The following is a 14,074-nucleotide window of genomic DNA, read 5'->3' on the forward strand; positions in this document are numbered from 1 at the left end:
ATCTGTTAGACTACTTGAGGAATTTAACTGAATGCTTCTGTAAATGGATCAAAGCGTACAATATGACTATATGAGGCATTTGCATGATAAAATTTTCTAATCAGTTCATAATGTGAAACTGCTGTTTAGTTTCAAACAGTCGGCAATAATTGTGATCTGTCTAGAGAATCATACAAAAAATTAACTAAATAAATTAAATTGAAAATAAATTACAGGGTGATAAAGCCGTAACTAAGCATGAGTCACTAGAAGAATGCGAGCTGAAAGTATATTTCTACAAGGGGGACCTGTGATGAACTGATGATGCAGAGTCGGGGCACGGTCAACATTCCATATGCCTTTAAATTTGGACCTCCTGAAAAACTCACTTCAGGAGTGTGGATGATAAGTGTTGATCATCTTGGACTTGGGATTCCAATTAAAAGTCCTTCAATCTCCTGATCCCCCAGCTGAAATCTGAACAAAGCAATATAAGACTAAAGAATGAGTTTGAAGTAGAAATTTGTTAGAATGAATTAAAAAAGATCTACATGTGTTTGAACATCCTGCAAATTTACATACCTACAATTACAACAACAGATACTGTGTCAGTGTGTCCTCAATCATCATCTGAACTTGTACCGTCGTCCATTCGCCTCTCTACGATAGCTGGGAAAAGTTTTTGACGAAAATCGGGAGAAAATGGTGTTCGAGGGGTTTCAGAAGATGTTTGCCTCGAAGGAGGCTCTCGTTTCTTCTGATTTTTGGTAGGCCACCTCGGCCTCTCCTTCACCTCTCGGCATGCTTTGTCTAGCATTATTAAGAAATCTCGGACTATAACAAACAAACGCAATCCCTCTTCCTTTCCAGAACTTCCATGAAAGTAATCAACAGTATTCTTTACAAGAGCCATAATCCTTTTTTCTTCCTCCAACAGATGAATAATATCCTCCTCAGCAAGCTCTACAAAGCTTTTAAGGGCTCGGTGGAAACCATTATGCTCATCCACTTCTGACATTTCTTTGTTGAGAAAGTTCTTTGCTTTACGCAAAGCATTTCCAAGCTTTGTAAGGGTTCCTGTCAAAATATCTGAATCCAAACATGCTGCTTTCTTGACATTATCTAGCTGGTCTCCTACTCCTGAAACAACCTGAAGACCAATACTGCGATAGTGCTCCTCAGAATCATCAGGAACATCTTCCAAAAGATCTTCAGACTTAACGCTGGACATACTTTTGCTCTCTCGGGAAGCACGGGCAGCCCTCACACCTTCTGAGCGGATTATTTCCTGAACAACAAAATGGAGAAGTGTGGTTTTGCCATCTGTTCCTTTGACATCGGCCAATTTTAACAATGTATCCAGCTTAAATGCGTGAGCACCACCACGATACGTTCCATCATTCATACGGTTACCAGTCTTAAGAACAGCTTCTAGAAGCTTCAGAAAAAGGCGACTATTTCTGAGTTCCTTGCAAGCAGCCTGCTCAGAAATGCAAGATATGAAGTTAGAATTAAAGTGTAAAATGAGCAAATAAAATCAAATTAGAGCTTATCAGGATACTCAGAGAGATACTGGCCTCTAAAGTTATGAAGGATTCCTTCACTGATGTAGCTTCCTCTTGTAGAGTAACCATAAAAAGTAAAGTATCCATTCGCTTGAATGCAAAAGGGATGTCCACCAAAGCCTTCAGAAACCGCTCAGCTGGTCCAAGTTGAGATATTTGACCATCGAAAAGTCTCAGTTTCAGTTCTTCTTCTTGGGTTGGAGCCATTTTTAACAAAGTTTCAAGGAGTTCCGAAGGAAGCTCATTCCCTAAGAAAAGATGGACAGACAAAATAACCAAATTTCAGCAAGTAATACATATACTGTTGCTCTTCTTTTTGAAAGGTTGGTAGCAAGAATTTTAAAGTATGTTAGCAAATACTGCTGCTCTTGTGTTTGTATAAAAGCTAGTAACAAATTTTGCTATGGACAAGTTCAAACTCCTAAGAGCTATATACAAAAATTATAAATATACACGGTATTTCCTCAAAGGGTATAATAGAAATTAACGACTGAATTAAGTGTCGTTCAGTTTCTACTCTTAGCCATTTATACACATAGCCTTTAAGGCTGCATTTGCTTTTTATTAACCGAAGAACAGGGAATTTGCTACATTCGTTGAAAACAACCCTGGTATAAGAATTATGCATATACATCAATTGAAAAAGTTATCAATGAGTATATTCCAAAGACCTAATTTTCATTCTTTATATCAATACACAATTTTAGGTATTTGTTTTCAAGTAAACAAAAATAAGACATTCTAGTTTGGTTTGTTCTAAGGTTTGATTTTGATAAGAATAGTTAATAGGTTACTGAATTAAGGTGAAGAGAACAAGTTCATAATCAAGTAATACTAAGGTTGTACTCGATTTTTCACTTATCTAAACTTATCATAGACATTTTAAATTGAATATGGGTAGCCCTTATTAACCAGAATTTATTTTCTCTGTACTTTAAGACCTTTATAAGAACTTAATTTAAAATGAAGAAGGCTAACAAGACAAGGCCTAATCATGCTAAGAAAAGTGTGCATGGCAATGGCAAGCTTGATTTTTTTTTTTTTTTTTTTTTTTTTTTTTTTTTTTTTTTTAATTTTTAATTTTTTAATTTTTTTTTTTTATAAACATTTCCCCCAATCCCCCCCTCCTTTAGTGAATTGCTTGATGCAAAAGTAAGATCACCTTCTAGCAGAGCATCACGAACTTCTTCAGTAGTTACATTTAGTGCCCGCAAGAGGATAGAAAGATTTTGTGCCTTCTTCTGATCAATAAGTTGAATAAATTGTGATGGTGGATCGCGAGAGGAAGACTCTTTCTTTTTATTATTTTTGTTCTCCGAAGCAGCAAAACCAAATAAAGATTCTATCATCTCTTCATTGAACCTGTAAAGTTGGACAAAGAATAATAAGCACTGCAGTATCAATGACCAGGAAAATGACAAATCTATTGAAGTAGGAAACTCACTGAAAAGACCCTGATTTAAGTTGGTCCCAAACCATTGAATGTTCAGGGTTGGCTTGAACCTTGTCCCAAAAGAACGGTTTTAGCTTTGCTTTATCATTCCCATTAGCAGAACTGCTAGCTTTGACTGCAATTGGTGGGGGTCGAGATGGTGTACTACCACCCTTTGGCGGCGGTGGCGCTTGGGGCCCAGGCTTCCCTCCACGGGCTGGCGGTGGCGGCGGAGGCCCAGGAGGAGGAGGTGGGGCTGTTTTTTTAGGAGGGGGAGGAGGAGGAGGAGCTGCTACTTGGGGCTTTGGAGGAGGAGGAGCTGCTACTTGGGGCTTTGGAGGAGGAGGAGGTGGTCCTCCTGTGCTTGGAGCTCGCCTCAAGGAAGCAGGACGTTCAGGTGGCAAGGGATCTGCTCTCCCAGGTGGTGGCCTCAAAGGAGGCTTTCCAGAGGTAGGCACACCAGTTCTTCCAGGAGGTGGCTTCAGCCCTGATGATACATTATTATTGCTAGACACGTTTGAAGTGTTAAAGGAAGTTGTATTTGCCGTCAAATTGTTAGCAGATTCCATTGATAACTTAACATCTGAAGAGACACCACCAATTGTACTTAGGTAAACAGAATTTCCTTTCTGAACAGAATTTTCATAAGTCCAAAATTTTGGTGAAGAACCTGAAAGATTAACACCAAACATCAGTATACCATTAAGATATGGAAGTTTCAACTCCAAAAAAGATATTTCAGATGATTTATACCACTAGCAGAGATGTCACTCGAGCTTAAGCTTAAAAGGGGTCTGTCATCCTTATGTTCCATTTTGGTACCTCCGCCAAAAGCTTTACGACAGCATAAAAATATGATTAAAGCAGCGAAAAAGGTTACACATGCAGTAACAACAACAGCAACAACAATTGTAGTGCGGCTGTGGTCTTTGCTGCCAGTGTCTGCTGCCGAGTCTGACTCAGAATGTCCACCATCTGGTGAAGATTTGGGAGCAGATATTGGAAAGGAAAACATGTCTGGTGGAGGTGGAGCTCTGCGCTTTGGACCAGAGGGTTTAAAGCCAGAAGATCGAGGTGAAGGGGCAAAGGCAGGAGAAGGAGTAGGAGAAGGAGATGGAGATGGAGATGGAGATGGAGAAAAAGAAGAAGGAGAAGGAGAAGGAACTTCAGCTAAAAGCCTTCTTGAGTCGGCAGTGGGCTTCAACTTTAGGTATACGGAATTCAGATCTTTATGAAACCAACCAGCTGGACTGGCATCTTCATCGGAGATTGGGGAGATCTGAAAATTATCCCTGAAGCATTTGAAGATATTATTCTTTTTCTGTGGCTCTATAATGCTGAGAGCTTTCCGGACATTATTCTCTGTCAATGCTTGACTGTTGAGAATTTTTCCAGTCCTTGATCCTGAAGCATCTGGCTCAGTAAAACCAAGATCTTTGTAAATTTGATTCACATGTATCAACTCATGCCTGCAACTAATAGCTAATACCTCCACCTGCCACAGCACATTATCAGGTCAATATACAGTTAGGAATTGCAGTATGTAAAGGCTCATATCTTAAAATCATAGGAAGCATAAGCATCTGACAGATGAAGCAAGCATTTTCCTCACTCCCATGGAAGATAGAAAAAGATGTAAAAAAAAGGCTATATAGAGGTAAGATCAATTAATCAATAAAGCCTTAATCCCATAAAAAAAGTACATAGAATGTCATAGGACCACTAGTTAAAGTGTTAAACCCCCAAGAATATGACATAGAATCTTAGTTATCAAGCTAAGAACACCAGAAAAGTAACTTAAGCAAATTCAGAATGCCTAGAACAGAACAATTTACCAAGGAAAGCACAGGCAATGGGCAAGGCTATTAGTTTCAGAAGATTTTCATCATGTGACTAATAGACTTATAGCGGCCTACAAAAAAAGAAGGTAGACAGATTTATTTGTATGTCTGAGCTCATGTTCAGATTTCTTCGACAAAGTCAACATTTTAATATGTTAACTTATCCAGGAAACCAGATCTAAAAATACTATTGGTTTTTTTTACTCCTAAAGTGAAACTAATGAGATAAGTTTTAAAAGAGAAGCAAAGACTGCCGCTTTACAATATGTTCAGATGCCAGATGCTCACCAATCACCATACTCATCATTCATCACATATCAGATACTACTTCTTGCCTTCTTGGCAATATGCCTTCAGCACCAAAAGAAAAAGGACACAACATACTATTGACCTGTTAATTATTATTTCTCGTGGAAAGGAGTAAAATGGAAAAGGATGCCCATGACAGAGATGAGCTGGAACACTTACACGACCGATGGAAGTTCCATCCCAAAACCTATTGGAGCACTTCTTTGGCTTATGAGGTGATCATTTTCACGTCTTTTATATAATGAGAGACTCCAAACATGTGTAAAGACATATAGGAGGATCACATGATCAAAGCCAAGAAAAGGAAAAGTATTCAGCAAGTACAAGCAGTTAACAACTCAAAGCATCCACAAGCATGTTAGCAACTCATATCAGCAAATTTATGCACTAGGCAAACATGACAGAGCCAGCATACTTCTCTAGTGACAATGAAAGAAAGGCAGATTTATTTACACTTAATGAAATTTGATGAAAAGCATATCATCCAAAACTGCATGAGCAAAAACTACAAATAAAACCTAACAATGCAAGCGCTAATCAACAAAGCCAACAACTATTCAACTAAGCAACATTTCCACTAAAGATAGACCTTTATAGGGAAATATTGCTTCATTTATCTATTAGATCCAGGTGAAGCTTGAGCCCTCACCTGATATTGTCAGTAGACTCAGCACACAGTACAAACTTCTCCTGCTGCTGATCATCACATTTAAACACTAAAGGATGATATAACCAGAGCTATTTGATCCCTCCTATTCCATGATGCATAGTTATTCTTGCTCCCTCTAAAATTGCCTTATCTGAGTATAGTTACTTAATTTTTGGTAAGGTGGAGTTGATGAGAAAAAATTGGTGAAGACCAAAAGTAATTTATGGGAGAGTAAAGATGTGGTCCCTCAAGACCATTACGGTATGGGGCAAACTTAAAGAGACAATGATGGTAGGAGTAACTCCATCAATGTCTGTCATGATATGCTTCAAAATCAACACTATTCTAAGTTCCAGTTCCACGCCCCACAGTTACAAGAACAAGCTCTTTTTGACTTCTCAAACAATTTAGCTTTGGCAACTTTGACTCTGTTTTCCACCTTACGGAGGACTCTGTACTTCTGTAGTTAATATCACTACAATTTAAACATCAATAGACGACAGCTTTCCGATTATTGAGATTTCTGAAGTGCAAAAGCTATTAACAGGCGTCAACCTTCTTGGCAATTAGCAATTACTTATAGTTGCCGTAATGCAGTGAGCACATACCCCAAACAACAAAATATAAATTTATAAATCAGGAAAGGATTGTGATCAGTCAACTCTTTCAATGTTTATGTACCCCCCACCTCCACCCCAGAAGGAAGATTGTTACACTATTGTTGGTAAAAAATCTTCCCCCCCCCCCCCCCCCCCCAAAAAAAAAAAAAAGGCGGCATCAGTCTTCGGTGAGGAGGGCAATCGAAGGCCTAAAACTAATAATCTCACCCAGTTCTAAGGCTTTGCATCTAATTGATTTCCTAACCTCATGGTCGAAGGTACAAGATCTCAAGGCATTTAATTGCCACTTAATTCGACAGAGTAAGGCGTGGTAACAACTGAAGCTAGCAAATGAAATTAGCCATCTTTAAATGTAGTCTAATATGCTATGTCCAACAGTTAGCTATATAACAGTACATATCATCGGGATAAACAGTCCAAGTACCATCAAGTGAACTCTAACCTACTTTCTTCTGGCAAACCAACATGACATAAAGCAGCCATAAAATTACAACAGTATACATGAATCACACAAAAATCAGATACTGAACAGCTTCACAAACTAATGCAGTTCATATATATAAACTTTGATACATCAAACAAATAAGCTCAACAAAGAAAAAAGACAATCAGATTTCATACCAAATTTTGATCAAACTCTTCAGAAGCCGAATCGAGCTCGAAACCAGAAAGTATTTCCCGGATCACTGTCCTATCTTCCAGGGTCATTCCCAAAAGAGACCAAAACACAAGAACAAGCACCATACAACACCCCACATCTTTTATTTGCATTTTCGGTAGCTTCACTATTCCAAACACAAACAATACTTTTCATCTCATCAATAAAACCCAGAACCTCAAATTACCTGGCACAAGAATCAATAACAACAAGAACCCTAAGAGTTCAATAACTTTAAAAAATGCAACAAATTTCCCCCTTTTTGCAGTAGCTCCAAAAATCCAAGATACCCTATTCAATTCTTAACACAAATTCCCATAAACTATCAAATTAGAACCAATTTGACTGATTTCAAGCTGACCCTCAAACCCTAATTCCAGAAATTAGAACTTCCAGCAATACCCAATTGAGAAAATTTCAACCCAGTTGCAGAATGATCAAAATATCCAAATCAAAGAAGAACCCAATTGAGAAAATCGATTGAATTTCAACCTGCAAGCGTTGTAATTAGCAAGAGAAAAGCGTTTGTTTTGTAAATTGAATATGCGTCATCAAGAAATTTCAAGTTGTGTTTGGGACTCAGAATTTGAAAATTGACTGGATCTAACAATTGAAAAGAAATTGTAACGTAACTTCAGAAGGCGAAATTAATTCACCGTGTAATTGTAAAAAGGTTAATCAGGAAAGTTGTAACAATTTTCAATTGTGTTTCCCTGAATTTTAGGATATTTTGGGGGTTTTTTTAATTCAAAAGAGTATCTATGTTCATTCCTTAAGAAACTGAGAATAAAGGGAACAAAAACAACGCGGAAATGGCCGCCCAAATACCACCAAAGTCCCACTTCATTCATTTTGATTTTCGGGCTTGGAACCGGGTCGAGACCAAGAAATTAGTTTGACATAGATGACTTGGACTCTTGAGTAGAGCCGTAGAGGTATCAAAAACTAACCCGATTGACCTATTTCAATCCGATTTGAAAAACACAAGATTCCAATTTCGACTAATATGGGCACAATTATTTAGGGTCTGTTCACATTTACTTAATTTCAGTTCAGTTCAGTTCAGTTCCAATCAGTTCAGTTCAGTTCAGTTCAGCTCTTAATTTCCCTCTCACATAAATTATTCATTTCAGCTCAATTCAGTTCAGTTCAGTTCCAATCAGTTCAGTTCAGTTCAGCTCCAATCAGTTCAGTTCAGTTCAGCTCAGTTCAGTAAATGTGAACAGGCCCTTAGTATGTTAGACTTGACTTATCCAAACATAATCCAAATACCCGAATTGACACCTTTACAATTCTACTCTCGAGTAAAAATGTCAAATTTTAACCCAAATCGTATTTTTTTTTTTTTTTGTAAAGAGCAACTAAATGATTTAGAGCCCGTCAATGGGATCTGACTCGACCATACTTTATTCAACGCGAATTCAAATTTACCTGAAAATAGTTGAATCGTATGCGACCGGTATCCGATAATAAACCTATTATTTCAACCCGTAAATTGTTATACACGAACTATTTACAACATGTGACCATTTTAACCTGAATCGTTTATAACACGAAACCGTTTCAACTCAAGGTTAACCCAAATAGACCGACCTGTTGCAATTCGTAACCTAGTAAAGCAATGTAGCCTATGAAGCATGGGTATTTGAATTTGTCGCCATACTCGTATTGGACACAAGGTACTACACTCGCACATTATGGGTCTTGTATACTAGAGCCGATCATAATGAGCCCGACCCGATTTTGGGCGGGTTTTGGGCAGTTTTTTCCGCTCCGGCCCGATTTAAAAAAAATTTGGACGGGTTTGGGAAATGGATTTTGTGCATTTTTAGTTGATTTTTTTGGCCCGACCTGAAATTGGCCCGAAAAGCCCGCATGGCCCGACTAGTTTGGGCGGGTTTGGGCATAAGTTTTTCGGCCCAAAGCTTGGCCTGACCCGAGAAATGGCCAAATTTTTTGCCTTTGGCATGGCCCGGCCCGCCCATTGATCACCTCTATCGTATACTTTGCGCTGCTATTCAATTAATTTATCAAATTATATGGAAAACTTCACTAAATTTTCTTAAAAAAACACTTTGTGTTTAATAATACTCCATACTTTAGCCGATCCAATTTTGCGAGTTATGGGCAAGCATTTTTGGCCCAGCCCAATGGGCTGATCCTCTATTATCTTTGACATGGTCTGAACCCGGTCTAGATAGTAAATAGCCAAAATAAATTAATTAAATTTGGTGTGCCATATACCCTAAGATGAAATAATTTTAAAATGTATAGTAATTAATTTGAAACATTTATATAGTGTATCTTTAATATTTGTAACCTTTATAATCAACACAAATGTTTAAAAAAATCGGATGTACAATAGTGCTATTGTAAATCAATAGCACGTGACCCTCTTCATCACTTTCTTTTATCAGTTTCTCTCTCTCTCCTCACTTATTTCACTCACTACGGAAGCCACCGTCGCCGCCACCACCGCCGCAAGCTTGAGCCTCTCTCTTTCCTCACTTATTTTTCACCCACTACGGGAGCCGCCACCACTGTCGCGAGCTTGAGCCTCGTCAACAGTAATTTGACGGTTGTTGAGTGTTTGGTCGTTCATTCCTTCGATCGCGACATCAAGCTCTACGTTCCTTGCTTCCGAAGGTAATGATGGTGACGATGCTTGTATGGTAATTGGAAGCAGTAGCAGAAATTTTGGAATCAAAGTAAAATAATACTTGTATGGTTTACTTTTGAAAAAAAAAACAAAAAAACTAGTGAGATTTTGATACTTTGTTTTGTAATTTGCATATGTAGCTTAGTTACTTTTGTGATAAAAAGGGTCACGTTTGTGAAAAAAAGGGGTCACTTTTGTATAAAAAAGGGTCACTTATGTTAAAAAAAGGGTCACTGTTGTAAAAAAAAAAGGGTCACTTTTGTGAAAATATGGATTACTTTTGTAATAAAAAGGGTCACTTTTATAAAGAAAAAGGGTAACTTTTGTAAATAAAAAGGGTCACTTTTTGCAAAAATGTTCGATATACAATAAAATTATTGTAAACCGGGGGCACGCAAAAGTTTTTTATAATGATATAGAGAGAACAATATTTGTAATAAAAGCAAGAGAATCTGACCTTTGTTAATGTCTTTACAAATTACTAAGTGTCTTTCATGCAATTGCAATTTTGCACACAAACCAGTTCATCTAGAATATACCACAAGATTTACTATCATCTTATTTCATGAAAAAAAAAAAAAAAAAACCATTTAATGACTTGGTTAAGTATACATGTAGGTGATTACCCCCACTAAAACATGTAGCAAGAGATCGAGTTTTTCCTTGCGACCTGACCCAACTCGAATCTAAATTAGTCAGTACAAGGCGAGGCACTATTTAATAAAAAAAAAACATAGGTGCGTGCCGAGGAATCCAACAGGGACATGCATCTTGCAATCAATCCTAGTGCAAAAGTACAGCTACATAGAAGAGGAGCACAATAAACAAATCGTCCAAAAGAATTTCCACTAAAATAAGTCATACTATATGCTAAAAAGTATTGTATGATGGATACTACCTATTTAGCCATGATCTCACTAATATTTTGGTGGTGCACTAACCACTTTAGAAAGTGACTGCAATAATAATGTTCTTTTTAGGCCATCAAGACAAAGCATCTATTAGATTGATCCAAACCCTCCTTTTTTAAAAGCACTCTTAAGATGCTATAAATCAAGAGATAATACCATATCATGCTTCTATTTCTTTATTACATGATTTTCAATCGAGAAAAGTAACTGAAGATGCGAGAAGATGCCTCATCACTTACACCAAAAAAAAGTCTATGAAAAATATTCTGTTCTCACATTGTATGTTTGCTGTCACAAGCTTACATTCATGATACATGATGGTATTCTTTTCAACTGAATTTTACTCGATAAATATTATTGAAACTTATTTTTCCTTGATGAATCTTTTTCAAAGAAATCTCATGCATTTCAAAATAGTAAGTACAACAACCAACACATCTACTGGCTAAAAAACACTTAGATTACTAGATTAACCATGAAATTTACAATATCTGCCAAGATCCAAGAATATAGTACCTTCATTGGATCCATTAAAATTCTCTACTTGCTTTCAACAACAAACTGCTTTCTACAGGCAAGTGATGGTTAACGCGTGCTTATCTCCTTAAGAAACATTTATAAATAGATGGACTTAAGCAGTCTGTCTTAATTTTATGACTATAACATTAACAATTTTGACAGGTGAGACTAGAGAATCTAAGCAGAAAGAACAAAAGAGGTCCAAATTCTAGCTTTTTTTTTTCTTCCTTTGAAACAGAACAATTACAAGAGGTGGAGACAGCAACATGTGAATTGTTATGCACCCTTTGAGTGTTCAAATATGGAAATGTGCGCACGTTAATCAAACCTTTAAAAGCACGGCGAAAACAAAGGGAATTTCGACTATTTCCTAGTTTCATCAAAGAGCCAGTAATACAAGTTGTGACATGCTAATGAGAGGAAATTGATGGAGAAAGAAATATTCTGTTATCTTTAAATTCCTGAAAAGATTCTAAAGGAATTTGTTCTGTTTTTACTTTACTAAAAGATTTTCCTTCAAGACTATAAGAAGAATAAAACTAAAACTACACTCCAAAACAAAGTTAGTACCTAAATTCAATACTCAAACTCAGGTTCTTACACAACTTCCTGTGATGATGGCTGGCTGCAGACAGATCGATGTTAACCTTGAAGATCGAACACCTCATAAATGGATCGTACCCCTTACAGAAGAGGTTTTCCAAGCCTTCTTATCGAAAGGAAACCAAGCAATTCGTAAAGTATTTGGTGATGGTTCATTCTTTAGTCCTATGTTGTTTGGCAAGTTTTTCGATCCTTCTGACGCTTTTCCTCTGTGGGAGTTTGAGGCTGATGTCTTGCTGTCCATTCTAAGAGCCTCAGGAAATAATCAGGTTGATTGGAATCAGAATGATAAAGAGTATGTACTGAAAGCAGAATTGCCTGGTGAGTTATTTTCTGTTTTTCTGAATTTCTGAACATTTTTTCCTTGATTGAATTCATGCTATAAACCCTTTAAATGTCTAAAAGAAACATACTGCTAACATGTTAGATAAGCTCATATATAATTTGAACATTTTTTCCTTGGTTAAATTTATGCCATTATCCCATCAAATGTCTAAAAGAAAGCATACTGCTGACATGTAAGATAAGCTCATATATAATTTGATATTCAAACAATTAGTAGTTAATGTTTTGTTAAGCTGTTAACATGTTAGATAAGATCTGCTAATACAAAAAACTCGATTGTATAGTCGCCTATTTTTTAACTATATGAGCACAAATGGTATGCTTATGCAGGAGTGGGAGAAGATTCTGTACAGGTGTGTGTGGAGAAGGGAAAGATACTTGAAGTTAGTGGACAATGGAAGCAATCAACTGATCCTAAGGCGAGGGACTGGAAAAGTAGTCACTGGTGGGAACATGGGTTTGTTCGAAGGATTGAGTTGCCAGAGAACGCGGATTGGAAGAAGACCGAGGTAACTGTTAAAAATGAAATAATATTAGAGATAAAAATACCTATGAAATCATCAACCAGTCCTACTCGTCGAGGTGATGATTCAGACTGAGAATTGTTCAGTACTTCTGTAAGTTGATGAAACACACAACACATCATGAGCAATTGAGCATAATAAGACATTTTTTTATGGAGCCAAGAACCTTTTAGTTAAAATTATGTGTATCGATGCAATACTCACAGTTAACAGGGCCGGGGAACAGGAAACATCAGTAGGAACTCACAGAATGACAGGATGCAGAGCTGAAATTCATGAAACATTAAAAAGGACTAATTGGAAACTGAATGTTTTGGGTTATTTCTTTGTTTTTTGTTTTTTCAGGGTATTGCAGGAAGAGTGTAGATTACAAAGGGGAAAATTTGGTTCTGATTTAATCAACTCGCTTCTCAACACATCGGTGTTAGAAGTAACTAACTACAGGGAACAGAATTTTCTGACGACGATTCCATTCATTAAGATTATATCAAACTGATTAAAAACTAGATTCAAATTGTTCTTGAGCAATATTGCACTACTGCGAGTCTGCGAGTGTACTGTTTCTCAGAAATTCCAGTTATCCTGCAGTATCCAACAGCTGAAACTCTGAAAGTGTAACAATCAATTTCTGCAGAAGCTCCCAAAAGAGCACAAGTACTTGGTTAGATGGCCTAGATCATTGCAATGTAATAACAGTGTAAACCCAAAGTTTGATCCTCGTTTCGAGGTTTATACTAGAGCAGAACTGCTGTTAGAAGTTTCTGTAAACATCAGGAAAACAAACATATGTTAAGCATACAGAGTTCTGAATTTCAGCAGACATGTAGCTGTCATCAGTCTGATAACATCAGTAGCAAACAATCGTTTGCTTCTGATTCTTCTTTCGAACAAGGAAGAAAGTCGAAGGGAACAAGTCATATATATGCCATTAATATGAATACACATCTAAACCAGGAGATGTAAGCAATAAGCTCAAGAGATGCTAAATTCTGGAATGTATGCGGCCGAAAAAAGAAACACATACATGACTTGTTCAAACAAATGAAATTTCTTTGTTTCTAGGCCTTTCAGATATCTCCAATATAATAAGTGTTGAACTTGCTTTTGTAAGTTCGTTGCTGAATTTTTGTTCTTGATATCTCTAATCCATTTTCACATATTTAATCATGAGAATTACAATGAACGTTGTTTCATTGGCAAGAAACACATAGCAGCCATGGGATCGCAGCTCTTAAAGAATTTAGCTCAAAGAGATATGTTAGAGATATGGGATGCCATATATTTTCCGATATCTCATATTTCTAACAAGATAGATCAATAATATCTCATAATAAATCAATTTTGTAACACAATTGGAGTACAAGTATAATCTTGATGAAAAAGACAAAATTAATATTAGAAAGCAAGACTAACATTTAAGTGTTCTTCTATCCAGAAGCTACTATGTGCAATATGATGTT

General features: G+C 36.9%; 2 protein-coding genes across 2 annotated transcripts; one reads left to right on the forward strand and one right to left on the reverse strand.

The window, feature by feature from the left end:
• Positions 1–84: 84 nt before the first annotated feature.
• On the reverse strand, positions 85–7,922 carry LOC145605308 (formin-like protein 5). Its single transcript, XM_081661347.1, has 7 exons — positions 7,017–7,922; positions 3,730–4,471; positions 2,989–3,646; positions 2,707–2,906; positions 1,557–1,792; positions 562–1,459; positions 85–456 (listed from the first exon to the last, which is right to left on the reverse strand). The coding sequence occupies exons 1-6, from the start codon at positions 7,164–7,166 to the stop codon at positions 599–601; spliced, it is 2,847 nt and encodes a 948-aa protein (XP_081517473.1). The 5' UTR covers positions 7,167–7,922; the 3' UTR covers positions 85–456; positions 562–598.
• Positions 7,923–11,424: 3,502 nt separating this feature from the next.
• Positions 11,425–13,384, forward strand: LOC145605109 (21.7 kDa class VI heat shock protein-like). Its single transcript, XM_081661128.1, has 2 exons — positions 11,425–12,066; positions 12,421–13,384. Exons 1-2 carry the CDS (start codon positions 11,757–11,759, stop codon positions 12,687–12,689), a joined length of 579 nt encoding a protein of 192 aa, XP_081517254.1. The 5' UTR covers positions 11,425–11,756; the 3' UTR covers positions 12,690–13,384.
• The last annotated feature ends 690 nt before the right edge of the window (positions 13,385–14,074 follow it).

Source organism: Chenopodium album, chromosome 22, assembly GCF_948465745.1.
Source record: "Chenopodium album chromosome 22, dcCheAlbu1.1, whole genome shotgun sequence".
NCBI classification, from domain to species: domain Eukaryota; kingdom Viridiplantae; phylum Streptophyta; class Magnoliopsida; order Caryophyllales; family Amaranthaceae; genus Chenopodium; species Chenopodium album.

Coding starts and splice junctions, on each gene's coding strand:
- LOC145605308 (XM_081661347.1), bottom strand. CDS start 7,166: ATGCAAATAAAAGATGTGGGGTGTTGTATGGTGCTTGTTCTTGTGTTT. Junction 2,907..2,988: donor CTTAAATCAGGGTCTTTTCA/GTGAGTTTCCTA, acceptor CCAACTTTACAG/GTTCAATGAAGAGATGATAG. Junction 1,793..2,706: donor TCGTGATGCTCTGCTAGAAG/GTGATCTTACTT, acceptor ATCTTTTCTTAG/GGAATGAGCTTCCTTCGGAA.
- LOC145605109 (XM_081661128.1), top strand. CDS start 11,757: ATGATGGCTGGCTGCAGACAGATCGATGTTAACCTTGAAGATCGAACA. Junction 12,067..12,420: donor ACTGAAAGCAGAATTGCCTG/GTGAGTTATTTT, acceptor ATGCTTATGCAG/GAGTGGGAGAAGATTCTGTA.